The 15,611-nt window shown below is 31.2% G+C and overlaps 1 protein-coding gene across 2 annotated transcripts; it reads right to left on the minus strand.

Moving 5' to 3' along the window:
• Nucleotides 1-866: 866 nt before the first annotated feature.
• Nucleotides 867-2,379, minus strand: LOC105125910 (protein yippee-like At4g27745). Of its 2 annotated transcripts, XM_011026585.1 has the most exons (3): nt 2,148-2,379; nt 1,836-1,959; nt 867-1,298 (listed from the first exon to the last, which is right to left on the minus strand). In XM_011026585.1, the coding sequence occupies exons 2-3, from the start codon at nt 1,926-1,928 to the stop codon at nt 1,071-1,073; spliced, it is 321 nt and encodes a 106-aa protein (XP_011024887.1). In that variant the 5' UTR covers nt 1,929-1,959; nt 2,148-2,379; the 3' UTR covers nt 867-1,070. The 2 variants fall into 2 exon arrangements, with proteins under 2 accessions (XP_011024887.1, XP_011024886.1); XM_011026584.1 differs by having other exon boundaries at nt 1,836-2,378.
• Nucleotides 2,380-15,611: the final 13,232 nt, after the last annotated feature.

Genomic DNA, 15,611 nt, shown 5'->3' on the forward strand with positions numbered 1-15,611 from the left:
GCTCTACTGTCCATTTCTTGATTTCTCCCTACAATTACAAGGGACGTGCATGTGCGCACACAATGTTGTACTGTTTGATCCGATTCTTATGTGATCATTGATGTTAACTTACTAGTTTTGTAACTAAAGCAGACACTGATACTAGTAGTTGTAGCTTATAGAAATGTAAAGATGCTAGACATGGTGGTTCTAACCGATCTTGGACTTCAAGAGGTTCAACTGCATGGGAGGTATCATATTCTGATTAAAAACAAAACTAGTAAATTCTGATGAAGCAGCTTAAAAAAACATGTCCAGTGATAAGATTCCAGTCCATCTAAAACCTAAATGCCAATGATGTTTGGTTGTTATGGTGCATGTTATGTTGCTATTACTTCATATAAGAGAATGCAACTGTAATGGAGCAGTGAGTTTTCAGAAAGCAATTTTACTTGATCATTGGCTTGCTACATCATGTAAATGATGCAGGCACCAGAAATCTGCAGTTATGTTGCAGATTGATCAAAGTAAAAAATAAATGAACTCCAAATGGGTTTTATAAAACCACATCAGAAATGAGCTCTGCATCAGTCTCCTCAAGATCACCTAGTTCAGACAAGCATGTATACCAAAGAATAGCCAGCAATCTAGGATTTCATTGTTTTGCTAATCTCAGATTCGAATACAGAATTGCAGATGGACAAGTGAATAGATAACAAAACATTTGCCAGGTTCAGTTTCTTTTCCATCTGCTTCCAGCCAGTCAAGCGGAAACCAGGATTCTTGCATCAAAGACCATTACCTACCACCAAGTAAGATTGAATATGGAGCAATAACAACATTATCCTTTTCGGGCAAATCACAATTTCATTAACAAAGGAATTGAGAGTCCAAAAGGCAAATCACAATTTCATTAACAAAGAAATTGAGTGTCCAACCATCTTTCATACATGGAACGATGCAAGGATGAACCACTAGGGACAATTGACAATCTGAATTAGTTGACAAATTCCTGTTCAAGATGAACTTTACAACAAGCAACAACGCAGCTGAATCAACACTGGAATAAATACAAGGACTCTAACGGGATGCTACCAGTTCTCCTTGACAATCTTTAACTTCTCAAATATAAACTTCCCTTCCTTGTACTTCTGAGATGCCTCATAAGCTCTTTCATACTTCCAGCCCAGCACCTCTTGACAATCGGCACAAGATATATCAGCAACAGTGTGGAGACCAGTCGTGAGATTCCTGTCCTCTTTAGGTCCCACGACAATGTTCATCGCATGAGAGAACAGAAAGGCTCGACCATGTCTTCCCTGTCAACAAAATTATGAAGAAGATATTGAACAGAATTCTTGTCACTGCTTCCTATCATAGTATACTATATAATTCCATTGTATAGCGGGGGGAAAAAACGGAATTACTTGATAAAAAAACTAGCAATCAGAGATTGAACTGAATACAACAATCTTATGGACATAGATGCAGGTATCATTTTTAGGGTTTCACATTATTGAAGAAAAAAGACACTTCATCAGAGACTCGCTTATATAGTAACTTGCTGATATAAGGGTCAGTTATCACCTGATTTTCTACATAGATTGACATCAATGGATGAGAGAAATGCTATGAACAGGATAATCCAAATCATTTCTCTCACTGATAAAATGAAACCATGTCGATCTAAAGATCATTGCACAGAAAATCTATAAAACACAAAGAACATGGCTATCAAATACAATGATCAGCAAGACCAAGTCAAGACATAAGGACAAGGAACAGCCAATTATCATAAAAAAGCAGCTAGAAGAAAATATGAAGCAACAATTTTATCAAAGATTTAAGTGATTCACCTGAAAAGCCTTAGAAATTACATCATCATGAAGTGAAACATGGTTTCGACAATTACAACAGCTGTACAACCTTGGACCCACCAATTCCGCCATTAATCAACAATTTCAAGGTTTAAACACCTTACTGATCACCAACAAAACACAAACACGAACACAGGAAACAAGAAACAAATAAATCCAAGATTGATCACTCACACGGCAAGAAAATCCAAGAGGAGATGATGATCAAGCAAAATTGTAGTCTTTACTCCTTTGTGATCAAAACAAGGCTAAAAAGATAAGTAAAAGACCGTAAAGCACAAGTTCCTTTACCTACAACAAATTCAATGATGGCCCAAAAGTCTGAAACAGGAAGCCAGAAACAACGTTAGCTTACTAGTTTAGACCAAACTCTAAAGTTGAGTGTGATTCCAAGTACGGTTATATTACATTTTTTAGAGAAAAAAAAATGTGGGGTTGATAAGGACAATGATTATTGATTGGCTTGAAATAGTAAACCATAAGAACATCAAAGATATCAAATTAATATTACCAAAAACACAGCTGTAGTTAAAAAAGAAATACACAAAGGCGAAGGTAGTTTTTCTAAGCACGCAAGGGCAAACTTCGGACACAAATCTTATTAACTCAAGATGTAGGTTATATTCTTTGGTTGTCTATAGCATTCAGTGTGTCTTTGTTATTGTGCAGCAAGGCAAAGGCAAATGTATTTTTTATTAAAAATAAATTAAAAAATTAAACAAAAAAAAAACATTTTTAAAAAACGTACAAAACTAACACGAGCCAAAACATGGTGGAGTTAGTTATCTGAGACGAGAACGCGCTGAAATTAGCGCGTGGAGAGCGGATTTATTGAGAGGATTCAATTGCTTTCGCTGTCGTTTGTAACTTTGTTGGCGCTTAGGAAGCTCCGTGCTTGAGACGTCACAAAGCGCGTGTGAATAGTACGCACACCTGAAATGACCTTATTGTTATTGTTATTTAAGAGTATTTGCAGCAGTGCCATATTGACTATGAAAGTCAGCGAGGAATATCCTGTATTATCGGAAACTCATACAGTTATTATTACTAATCATTATAATTTGACAATAAGAATATATATATATATATATATATATTTATTTATTTCTTAACCATTTAAATCAAGTCCATTGTGGATTGGGTTTTAACCATGTTATTTCTTATATAAATAAATAAATAAATTTTAAATGAATTGATAAGACGAGAAACAAATCCATTTATTATTATTTAAAAAAAAAACAAATCCCTTTCAATTTCTGGGATGGCAAACTTGTCACTGTCAGGAAGTAAGATTAAGAACATGCTGTGGGCAGAAATTGCTGGAATTGATTTGCTGATAACTACCACATCCGAGAAAATAAGAAACAAACCCAACATTAGTGCTCCCGAGTCGGGTCATATGTCAAATTTCTCTCTAATTTTAGATTATTTTTTTTAATAATAAATATTTGGGTCATTTACACATACAATTGATTAATTTTAGAATCCACTAAACATCCTTGAACTCAATAAATAAGTAAAATACTATAAAGATTATATGCATGTATTTAAAAAGTCAAACTCAAATGATAGAAAAAAAAACAAATTCCTTTTAAAATCACTAACTTACAACCTCGAGTTCTCTAATCTTAGATTTTTTTAAAATTAACGTGGGTGTCCGGACCAGTTTGCGCGCACCACAACTAATCCCATGAGCCCTGAAGTTAACGATCATATAACCCTCCAGTGGCCATCATATGAGCAATCAAGAAGTGCCTTACCTGCTCACTGGGCTTGCAGGATATTCAGTGGGCCGTGGGGATTAGTCGTGGTGCGCGTAAGCTGGCCCGGACACCCCACGTAAATAAAAAAAAAAAAAGAACTCGAATCTGAGACCACAAAGGGAGCAAACCCCTTGATCCCAAATCTTTACCACTTGGCCACCACCTAGAAATCTAATCTTAGATTTTTTTTTTTTTTAGATTAACATGGGTGTCTGGGTCAGCTTACGGACACCACGACTAATCTTAGATTTTGATTGCTCTGAAAGAGGTTAAAGTGTGTAATTAGCACCGAAAAAAAATAAATGGTGAAGTAATACACGTTACAAAGTCTTGGTTAAATATTTTAATAATCTCGTGGTTTATATATTTTAATATTATTGTGTTTAAAAACAATGATATTTGTCTAAATATTACTGTTGTGAAATGTTTAACTAATTTTTTTTTTCTGAGAAGTAATGAAGAATCATTGGTCATAAGTTCTTAATCAGTCACCTGAAAAGCTTTAGAGAGGAGATCACTATGAAGGGCAAGAGGATTTTCGCAGCTGTTCATGGGATAAGGACTGAGTTTCGCCACATTACTGAAACTAAGAACAAAAGACATAATAATTCCTGAGACATAATTAATTCTCGTCTTACTGTCTAAATTAATTTAAAAAATATATATTTTAACATAAAAAATGAAAAAATAAATTGAAAAACTAACCCCATCAGGCTTTGAGTGAGAATCAAGTTTACCGAGCGCTTGATAATGCATTTTCAAAATATTTTTTTATTTTTAAAATTAGCAGATTAAAACCATAAAAAAATAAAAAAAAAGTAATTTTAGATATCCAAACCATAGTTTTGTAAAAAAAAAAAAAAGAAGAAGTATTTTCAAAACCATAATTTTAAATGCAAAGCATTGTTATGACCGGAAATTACTTGGTAACTTCAGTGATGCTTCTGCCTTGTCTTCTGATGAGAAAACAAGAGATACTGAAAGATATTCAACTTCTTGACTGAGAATAGAAGCACAAAAGACCAGCTGGAAAGGATTAAAGCAGAAGAATTATGTGTATTGACACCTAACTTGAGCTATAAGGAAAAGAAAACTGACACACGAGCTTGATTCTCAAGTCTTTCTTATTTATATTAATTGCGTGTTTGGTAATATAGTATTTTTATGTTGGGTGATTGCGTGACACGACGAAAAGATTGATGTCTTCTCCCAAGTGCAGGAGTGTCGAAGTAATAAATAACCCGGCAAGACCGGGGTCGAACCACAGGGAGGTTAATTGTACAAATTATAAACAACAATTATAAAATAACAATAACAACAACAGTAATAATAATAATAATAATAATAATAATAATAGTATTAATAGTAGTAGTAGTAGTAATAATAATAATAATAATAATAATAATAAAGAAAGAGAAGAAGAAGAAGATGATGATGATGAGAACTTAGAGATGAAATATTAATGTAAGGATTAAACAATAATAATAACAAATGTCAAGGTTAGAGATTCCACTAATGGTATATCAAACAAGTATAGTATAAACTCTTATTATTGAATTGGAAACCACACACAAAGGAGGTTCCAATCAGATTATATATTGTTAACATGATTACATTAGTCATCTTATTCAATTAATGCTAATACTTGTAAATCTCGTCAAGCATTCATGATTATAACTTATGTTAACAACAAATCAAGTTCCTTTCATAGCTCAGGTGTCGGTTATACCATACAGTATGAGCTATGAGAGTGCCAAGCATTTGTTGTACCAAGTGTTATACAACATAAATCAAGATTAATCATTTAACAAGCAAAGTATTAAAGAGTGAACAAGATAACAAATATAAAACATGTTAGTATCAAACATTAAAGTCCATATTAAGTTTACATTATACTTATTCTTACACCATTAGTGTAACCTTTTCACCTTGACATAACTAACTTAGCTAGACATAATGAAAGAAAGCAAAATAGATAAACAAAATAAGAACATAAAAGTTAACTAAGTAAAGGAAAGGAAATGAAAGGCATAAACTTAATATTAATGAAAGCAAAGCATAAACATTACAAAAAATACAAAGAGAGAAAGGAAGAGCATGATCTTGATCTGGAAACCAAGATGCCTAAATGCATGGCAAATGCCTCCTTTTATAGGCCAAAATTGGGAACTATTGATTTGATGACTAATTGATGAGTGGGTGACCAATTCTTGACTTGGTGACAATCCTTATCTTCTCTTGTCTGCCCAAAACGTCATTGATAACGTCAAAATTGGAGCCAGTTGCAAACATGAAAGTTGTAGGCAATTGTCTCGGCTTTCTTGTGTAAAAAATTCAGCTCATTTGGACTTCTAGAACTCCAGATATGGCCAAAATACCGAACAGTGCTCGGGCTGGAAGACAGATTCGGGCTTCTTTGTTGTTGCTACAATTTGGACTTGATAATGGCCTTTTTAGATCTTGGGCTCCATATGAAAGTTGTAGGCCTATGTCTTACCTTTCCATCCATATAAATTGGACCTAAATCTGAGATCTGTAGCTCCAGATATGACCCAATTACCGAACAATGTTCCGGTTTGGATTGCACCGACATCTCTTTTCTAAGTTTGGCCATCTCTTTATCCTTGCAATTTAAGTTCTTCAAGTCATCAATCAATCCTTTCATTTATGTGATAGGCCTGCATTAAAAATAGACATTTACCACAAATTAAAGGTATCTTATATTATTAGATACATTATTATAAAACATATTTTAGTTAAGGAGTTATTGATACTTCAAGTGCAAAATGATGATATAAAACCATGATAAAAATGCACTTTTAAGTACTAATCACACATTTTACATCAAAATCCAAATTTGACCTTGTTTGGATCGTATCATTCCCTCTCTCTTCAAGATGATTCATCCTCGAATCACCAATAAGTTGGATGGACAATTTCTTATCCTCTTTTTGAAGCCTTTGGAGTTCTTTTCTTGCAAACAATCGTCGCCAACAACTTTGGATGAAACTTGCAGCCATTCTATTTTGTACATCATCATTACACTCCTTTTTCTCCTCTTTTTTTGAAGCTTGCTGGGCATTGATTGTTGCTGATAACACATCAAATTCTTGCTTCATCTCCCCTAGAATACGGGATAGAGTCTTTGATTCTTTTTTTGGAACACTAATCTCTTTATCTCTCTCCCTTTGATACCACCTCTCCCTTTGAATCTACATTTTCTTTTGCCATAGCACCTCATCCAAATACATTAAATCCCTTCGATTTCTACACTGTGGAAAATCTTCCCGGTAGCCTATGGTCTCATCCTTAAAACCACCATCACAAATATCATCAAATTGAGGCTCAAAATCCTCATAATCAGCCCACCTTCACCTTCCGGCCCTACTGCCATTGTTAGATTTCCGTTCAACCCCAACCTTTCTCACGTCTTGGGTACATGTTCCAGCCACGTTTCCATGTTTTCCCACCTTCTCAAGTCTGTCACACACGTTCCCCATCATGAAATTCATGCTTTTCATCATTTTTGTCATGGCTTGCATTTGGAACTTAAGTTCTCCCTCGGGATGGGGTGGTGTGTTGTTTTGATCTGACATGATAGTACCTGCAAAACTTGGTTAATGGTAAAAAAAATTATCCTCACGCCGCTCGTGTTTCGCTCAAACACTCAATATCTTCACATGCTCACACCTCTCGTCTCACCTTCTTGCGAAACTGAAACCAACACCAAATTGAACCAACTTGGCAGCGCTATCCAAATATATATATGACTCAAGAAGCAATGAAAAAACTAGAAAACAAGCAAAACGAAACTGCGATGATAGTCTCGTGAGTAGCAAGCGAGTCTATCCGAAATATGAACGAAACTGAAGGCTCGAATAAAAACAGAAACAAAAAATATGCAAAATCATTAAACAACACCCAAATATGTTGGATATGATGAAAATAAACTGCAAGAAATGAAATCAACAAAAAGCAAGCGAATTTCAAACGTTGATGCAAGACAGACTCGTTTACGACAAGTTAATTCTGAATCTGGAACCTGAAGTAAATGATGTCCAATTGAGTTAAAATTTCAGATATAGTGCGATATCAACCCAAATAGGCAGAAAATAAATTTTGAGCAATTTATGACAAGGTTTGAAATACTGACGCAAAAACGTTATGAATCAGACCTGATTAGACCCGAATTTGAAACCCAAAGCAAACGATATCCAATTGACCCCAAATTTGATATGTAATGCGATTAGGACACTATTAATTAGGATATCAAATTAGAGCTAATTCCGAGTTGATTTGAGCCAAAACAACCCTTGTTTAGTTTTCTGCGGCAGAATCTAATAAACGTCTTTTTGAACAATTTTTCTTTTCTTTTCTCTTTTCTTTTTTTTTTTATGCTACTGATATATTTTGAATAATAACAGAATGAAATAACAATTTTTTTCCTTTTATATGCCGCAAATTCAAGGAGAAGAAGAAATTGGATACTAAGGAATTTTTTTGCGGAATTAAGAAGAAACAAAAATTTCAGGAGGATATAACCTGATTAATGGAGCCAAGCTCTGATACCAAATGATGCGAACCTCGTGATCACATGGTCACGCAACCCACACGCAAAGATGCCAATTCCCGGAAAGCCAAGTAAATCAGGTTTGATAGGAGTGTGACACAAAGATAACTTGTACCTAGGCACCAGCACTATTGAAAACAGAAACCCCCACCCAACGAATATTGATTCGCGAACGAGAAGTATAAGGATGACGCCACGAAGACAGTTGTTCTTCGATAAGTCGTTTTCAGTTCTTTAGAGAACCAAGGAAGGGAGATTATCCCACCAACACACAATAAGTGCAGCAAAGAAGTTTTATTAATCTGAAAATTGCGTAACCTTTACATGTTTGGGTTATGCCTTTATTTATACTGAATTTGAACTTAAAGAAACCCTAATGGACCTCCCTTAGGTGGACTTATATGTAGCCCACTTACAATTGACCCAAATAAGTAATAATAACCCAAAAACTAAGAAGAAAATACTAAAAATACTAAAAATCCGAAAATACCATCCTAAATAAGCTAGAATCAGATTTGTCACCCTTAAGAAGTCCTAAACAAAATTGGAAAAATCTGATTTGGAAAATTTGTGTTGCTGCCCCCTTTGATGTCCTTGATTAGCTTGGAATTCCTTGTTTAACTTGGACAAATAAGAAAACAAATTTCCTCCTTTGTTGCTGATTTAATTACTTTCCTTCCTAAGTGAGGAAAAGCATTAAATAGTCCTCCCCTCTTTAGGAATAAGATTTGGCCAACTTCCTTACTTAGTTAGGAGAATAAATTGCTGACTCTTTATCCTTGTAGTATTAGAAAAGACAAGCCTAACAAGGCTGGTATTGGGCCGGACACATCAACCCCTTGTTCCACATGAATTGGGCTCTTCTTGGACCTGAACTAAATGAATTAAAGGCTGTCCTTCATGCTCCTTAAATGTTCCAAGCCTCTCTAGGTCCATTTTGTTCCATATATTCTGAACAAGCCCATTCAATGCTTCTTTAAGCTTCTTAGCCCTAGCTCTTGTGATTGGCCCAATTGGCACCTTGTTTCCTTAAAAGTTATGAATTATTAATGATATTGGAAAGTATATGGTAACATTTGAATTACTTATTTTATAAAGATTGCATATCAAATAAGAAAAATTAATTGATTAGAAATACATTTTTATTTTACAATATTCAACAAGGATTTTTCAAAAATTATTTCTCAGGTAAAAAGGAGTAAAAAATAATTTTAGACTATTATTTTAAACCTAGCTTTGATTTAAATTGAGTGCATGTTTAACCCATTAGTTTAACGGTTTACAAATAAATACTTTCATGTAAGGATTTTTATGGAGTTGGTGAATTTTATTTATAAATTCTCGTATGTTGTGTATTTATTTCTCTTTGTGTGGTTAAGTGATTTTCATATTAAATTCTAAATTGAATATGCAAACTCTTTAAAGGATTGATCAATTTTATTGTAATTTATACTTCTTATTCGCGTCTTGTTATAGACAAAAGGTGAGTGATCAATTGTATATAATTTTAGTTCTCTAAGACAAGGTTCTTCTTGGATCAACTTTAGTTCTCTGATGTGCATCATGGGAATGATAATCCATCTCGTAAAGGTAAATCAAATATGCAAGAGGATTCAGATGGTCCAATGACAAGAGCGAGAGCGAAACAACTACAAAGGACCTTGACGAGTCAGATTGGAATGATTGAAGCTGCGTCGGAGTTAAAATTTGGCAATCAGTTTCAAATTGGTTCAAGGGTGCTTATTTGCCTACAATTGGAGCTTAAAGATGGGAAGAGCCCTTAATGGTTCTTTTGATGCTGGACTACTTGAATTTGGGTTGATAATGCAAATAAGTTAAGAAATTGATGCTGTTTACGTCAGAACAGTAGATAAATTTGAACCCGAATTTGAAGTCATCCATTGCATGTGAAAACAAGACTAATCTAGGTGGATTTCAAGTTCAGAACGTGATCTTTCCAGATTGTCCAACCATGATTGCATTGGACTTTTGTGCAAGAAGTTATAGCCATTTTAAATTCGGTCTGTTTATGTTTCAATTAAAGTCAGAAAATGTGTGCTAGTGTAATTTGTCTGGTTACTTTGTCAAAGTCCAAGTTTTGGGCTTGATTTCTGTCATGTTGAATTTTCCTAAGTGTGGAGGGATGTTCCATTATAAATATGGCATCAGAATATGTAATAAACAACTTTTGGCCAATATTTGAACTTAATTCCGAGAATTAAGAGTTATTCTTCCAAATTGATTTGTGAAGAACCCTACCTGACTTATCACTCTTCAATCACAAAGAGTGTGGCGTCAAAATCCTAGATTGATCTTTGTGGCGTCCAGATCGACTTATCAAAGTATCACTCTAGTTTATCCTCCATTTTTATTTACCTTAAAAATACTATAATCTAGCCTAAACACCAGAAGAAAGACAATACAACCAGACCCATCCTTCATCCATTTTCGTCAGATTCATTGTTGCCGATTTTTGAATCATTCACGGCACAACATTCTCTAAGACAAGGTTCTTCTTGGATCAAGTTACAAACTTTTCTTCAAATCTCAAATTAGCAATTTAAGGGACAATCAAGCATTATTTTTGCTTTGGCAATGTTAAATTTCAGAGTTGTTCTCTAATTTATAGGAATTTTCATTTCGGTTCTTCTTCTTTTGATTTTTAATTTTTTTTCTTGGATTTTTTGTAAAATTTTGATTTGTTTTTTAATTTCATTCTTCAATCCCAATTTATGGTATGTTATTTTTTATAATTTGATTATCATTCTTTTGATTGTTATTTTTTGAATCCTTTTATTAAATTTTTTCCTTTCAATGAAAAACCAATTTTTATGTTTTATGTCAATTTGGTCCTTATTTTTTTTTTATGATCTTTTGCTAAATTGATTTTTCTTTTTAATTTCACCATTTAATTAAAAAAATTATTTTGTATTTGAATTTTAAGCATCATTCTTTTATTTGTTATTTTCTTATTTTGAATCCTTTTGCATAATTAAAATTATTTTTTCAATTTTATTCTTTACTATTTGATTGATTGAGAATTAAGTTTCATAATTTTTCATGATAGAGTGTTTCAGATCTAATGATTTGGGTTATAGGTTTGAAAAATTAGTGCAAATTTCAAGTTTGATAAGATAACTTAGGTTGACTTAACCCTAATTACTGGGGTTATAACACCCCCCAAAATTTAATAGTTTTATCAATAAAAATTTATGTTGATATTTACACTAATAATCCCTTTGTGATTATTTTACTAATGGGATCAAAGATGAAAAATGTACGTACAAAAAAACACTCATCGATATTTTTTGGTATGTTTATAAGTATATTGTTAATAAATTTATTGATAACTTTATAGACAGACCACGCCCTAAAAAAACTTATCCGTTTTATTTCGTCGGTAATTTTCTCAATACTTTTTAGAATATCACTGATAGAAAAATCATATGTAATTTCATCGATGAGCTAATAGTTGTAGTGACATTGATATTTGCAGTAATTATTTTTTAACTCTCTAAAATATATTGCTAGAGTGATTACGTTGATGAGTGAATAATAGCATTGACATTTGTTGTAATTCTTTTTCAATTCTTTGGAATATATTGACAAAATAAGTTTATTGGTAACTTTGTCAGTATAATTTAAAAATAAATATATTAAACAAAAATAAAAAATAATTTTAAAAAAAATAAATTAATATAAAATTAAATCCAAGTGGTGGATTATTCTTCCCTTTTCCTTTATAAAACATGTTTATCATACTTAAATATTAATAGTCTGACTAGTGGCCTGTGACACCTAGTTGATTCTATTTGCTATTTTTAACTTATTACACCTTGTAAAAAAAAAATTAGTAGTTTTCAGAAAATCATTTCCCAAACTTTCATGTGTTTATTTATTATTAGAAAAAATAATCAACAAAAAATACTTTCTAGTCAAAGGATAACTTAGCTTGGTTTTTAAGAAAGAGTTTTGCTTTTATTTTGAGCGGAAAACACTTTTCAAAAATTATAAAAAATTTAGAAATATCATATTATTTGCTGATTATATCAAATTTAGTCCTCAAACTTTTGATTTTTATATTAACTTTGGTCTTTATTTTTATAATTGTTATTTTCTTTTCTCTTATCATTTTTTAATTAAAATTTTTTATCTATCAAGTTCGGTCTTTATTCTTTTGATTGTTACTTATTTTATTTAAAATAATTTATGAAATGGTAATTAATATTATTTTGATTTCTTCATCTTTTAATTTTTTTTATTTGTTAGATTTTATCTCTATTATTTTTATTACTATTTATTTTATTTGAGATAATTTATGAAGTTATATTTTTTTTCAATTTCATTCTCATTCAACTTTTTTATTTGTAAGATTTGTTCTTTATTATTTTAATAAACTTGAAAAAACTAAAATATTAATAAATTATTTTTCAGCTTATTTTTCATGACATAACTAAATACTAGAAAGTGTTTTCCAACTTATTTTTCATTACACTACTAAACATTAAAAAATAATTTATTTTTTAAAAATTTATTTTTTAAAATTTACTTTAAAAAAATTACTTCTTAACAAAGAAACATTGGAAAAGGGGATTACAGGTAGTTGAAAAGGTTGCGAATGGCTGTATGAAGAACGTGCAAGTAATTCTTTGAAAATGTGTCTCCATGACTTGCAGCAAGGCTAGACATTCCAATACATACATATATACAAATTTGCTGGGTAGTTTTTAACTTTTCTGCAAATTGAGGTAAAAGTTAGGTATGTTAAAGAACTTTCACTGAGACAAGAATAAATTGGACGTCCAAATAAGGTAAAATTGGAGGAAATTATTTGCTTCCAACTGAAAAAGGGAGAGTTCAGAAGGTCTACACTAGGTAAAATTATGACTTGCATGGCTATGTATTTCATTTTTTCAACAAATTTAGGAGAATATTCTTTGGGAGGTAAGTGAAGATATCAAAGGCCAGCTAAACAGGTTGCATGGATGCTCAGATTCAAGCACTCATTTCCAGAAAATTTTCTTCTACATATCTGTTGCCTTTAATTTAATCACTGCAAAAAATAGGGCCACTATTAATTACTACAATAAATTGCAAAAAAAGAGACCATATTTTGGGTTTTAATAATTGGAGTATCCTTGAGCAATTTTGTTGTCCATCAAGATTAAATTTTAGGAAAATTAGCCTTAGTATCGTAAGTTTAATTTAAATTGTGATTATCCACTATAATTTAAAAAAATTATAGTTTACATCCCTAATTTTATACGTACACTAATACTCAACATCTTTTTTAAAATAAGTCAATAAAAAATATTTAATTATTTATAAAAATGCTATTGTTTTTTATTTAATGACTAAATTTTTTTATATTAAATATTACAAATTTACCATTAAAAATTTTCTTTTTTAAAAAACAAAACAAACTAGCCATCAGATTTAACCTTTTCTCCTCTCTTTCCTGTATCCTTACCCTAAACCTAAATTTCCAAATTCAAACTAAAAGTAAGAACAAGAAAATTCTTCATAATGTCCACGTCTTCATTGAGCAAAAAAGTGGCATTGCAACCATTATTTCTTGTTTTGATGACAAATAATAATCATATTATAAATAGAAACCAAGTCTAATTATCTAATTTTATCCTACAAAAAAGCTAGCACTGCTATCAATTGAAACTTGTCCTATTTGAGAATGTAAGCCAATAATACTTCGAACATGCTTTTAACCATATTTTACTAATAAATATTGTTGGAGAGCATGTTAAAGGATGATTACTTGAAATCAAAACAAAACGTAGAAGAAAAATCCAAAGTATTATTTTAACTTGTATTTATATACACATATTCTGCAATATTAATTAGTAATACATTATTTTAAAACTTAATTATTTAATATTTGATTTCAAACTCACTGCTTCAAAGCAATTTAAAGATTTTAGAGTCACTAGTGTACTCATATTTCTCATCTCCAATTCATCTCTTACTACATTTAATAGCATTCCAACATCCATATTTTGAACTCCCACTATCTCATCGGTTTTTATATCTGACTGCTCGCTCCCAACCCAAAAACTACTATCATAAAAAACAGGAGATAGGTCCATCAATGGCCTTTTCAACGATTGAGTTTTGTAAAATCATAGTTTTTCTAAAACTAATGATAGAAGTTCTTTATTATGAACTTACCAAATGCATGCAAATATAAGATTTGAGATTAAAAAATTAGAGTTTTTTTTAAGTTTTAATTTGAAGTTTTTTAGGGTTGGGTAGAGTTTAGTGAGAGAGTAAGGGAAAGAGTGGGGGATGGCAAAGAAGAATAATGAGAATTTCTGATATAATATATACTAAGGTAATTTTATTATTTTGTTAAATTTTAAAATTTATATTGATCCAAGATTTGAATTTTAATTTTTCAAACTATAACAAGTAATCATAATTTAAACAAAACTACAATATGCTAAATATAATTTTCCTTTTAATTTTTATAAAATAATAAATAGTAGACAAACCTATAATCATTTGAGTGTTTTTTTTTATTTGACTGTAAGGGTAATTTAGGACCAATTTGCATGTGACTAAATGTTTTCCAAAATAATCTAAAAATCACCTCTCCTACATTGATCTTGTGAATATATCTTGTTAACAACATTATTAAATGTTAATTCGACAAAAACTACATAAAATTTGTCTTATAATATACTTTAATCTTGCAAAATAATTTTTTTTTATTGATTAGGATAAGAATTACACAATTTATTTTGTATAATATGTAGTTAAAGAGGAACAAAAATTTTATGTGCCTCCATTTCTAAGTATAGGTAATGAAGACATGATGGCATTCCTAAATAAATAGTGCTTTCTACTCTCGTAAAGGCATTTATGGATTCTACAGTATTTGGTGAAATAACATATTAGGTTAGTAAAATTGTTGTTTAGTATCTATGATAAACATTATATAGATATTAATAATAACCTGCTAGGGAGAAGTCTCAAGTCTTCTCTAACATTTTCTTTAAGTATTTTTTTCTTGTTGTCATGAAGGGTTTTCCAATAACGGTAACTCTTTTTTTCATGTCTTAGTTTTTCATCATGTTGAATCATTAATCCTTAACCAAATAATTTTTTACTTGATGTAACACTTTTATGATCCAATTAATAATGGCTTTATTTTTAAAAATGACCATTGTATTTCTTTGGTGGTATGTTACTTTTTATATATTGAGGTTTTTTATTTTTATTCTTATTTTGTGTATTTTGAGAAGTTCTTTGAGGATTAATAGTTGATCAAATCTTGGATCTTTAAATTTAGAGGAGTTCTTTAGAGGTTTTAGCATCGGAAAATAAAGTTTGTTTGTTGTTTATTCATTTGCCCATAAGTTAGAGAGAGAAGAGAGAAACTCACTACAAAATGGTGAGGAGAGAGAA

Source organism: Populus euphratica, unplaced genomic scaffold, assembly GCF_000495115.2.
Source record: "Populus euphratica unplaced genomic scaffold, PopEup_1.0 scaffold44.1, whole genome shotgun sequence".
Classification (NCBI taxonomy): domain Eukaryota; kingdom Viridiplantae; phylum Streptophyta; class Magnoliopsida; order Malpighiales; family Salicaceae; genus Populus; species Populus euphratica.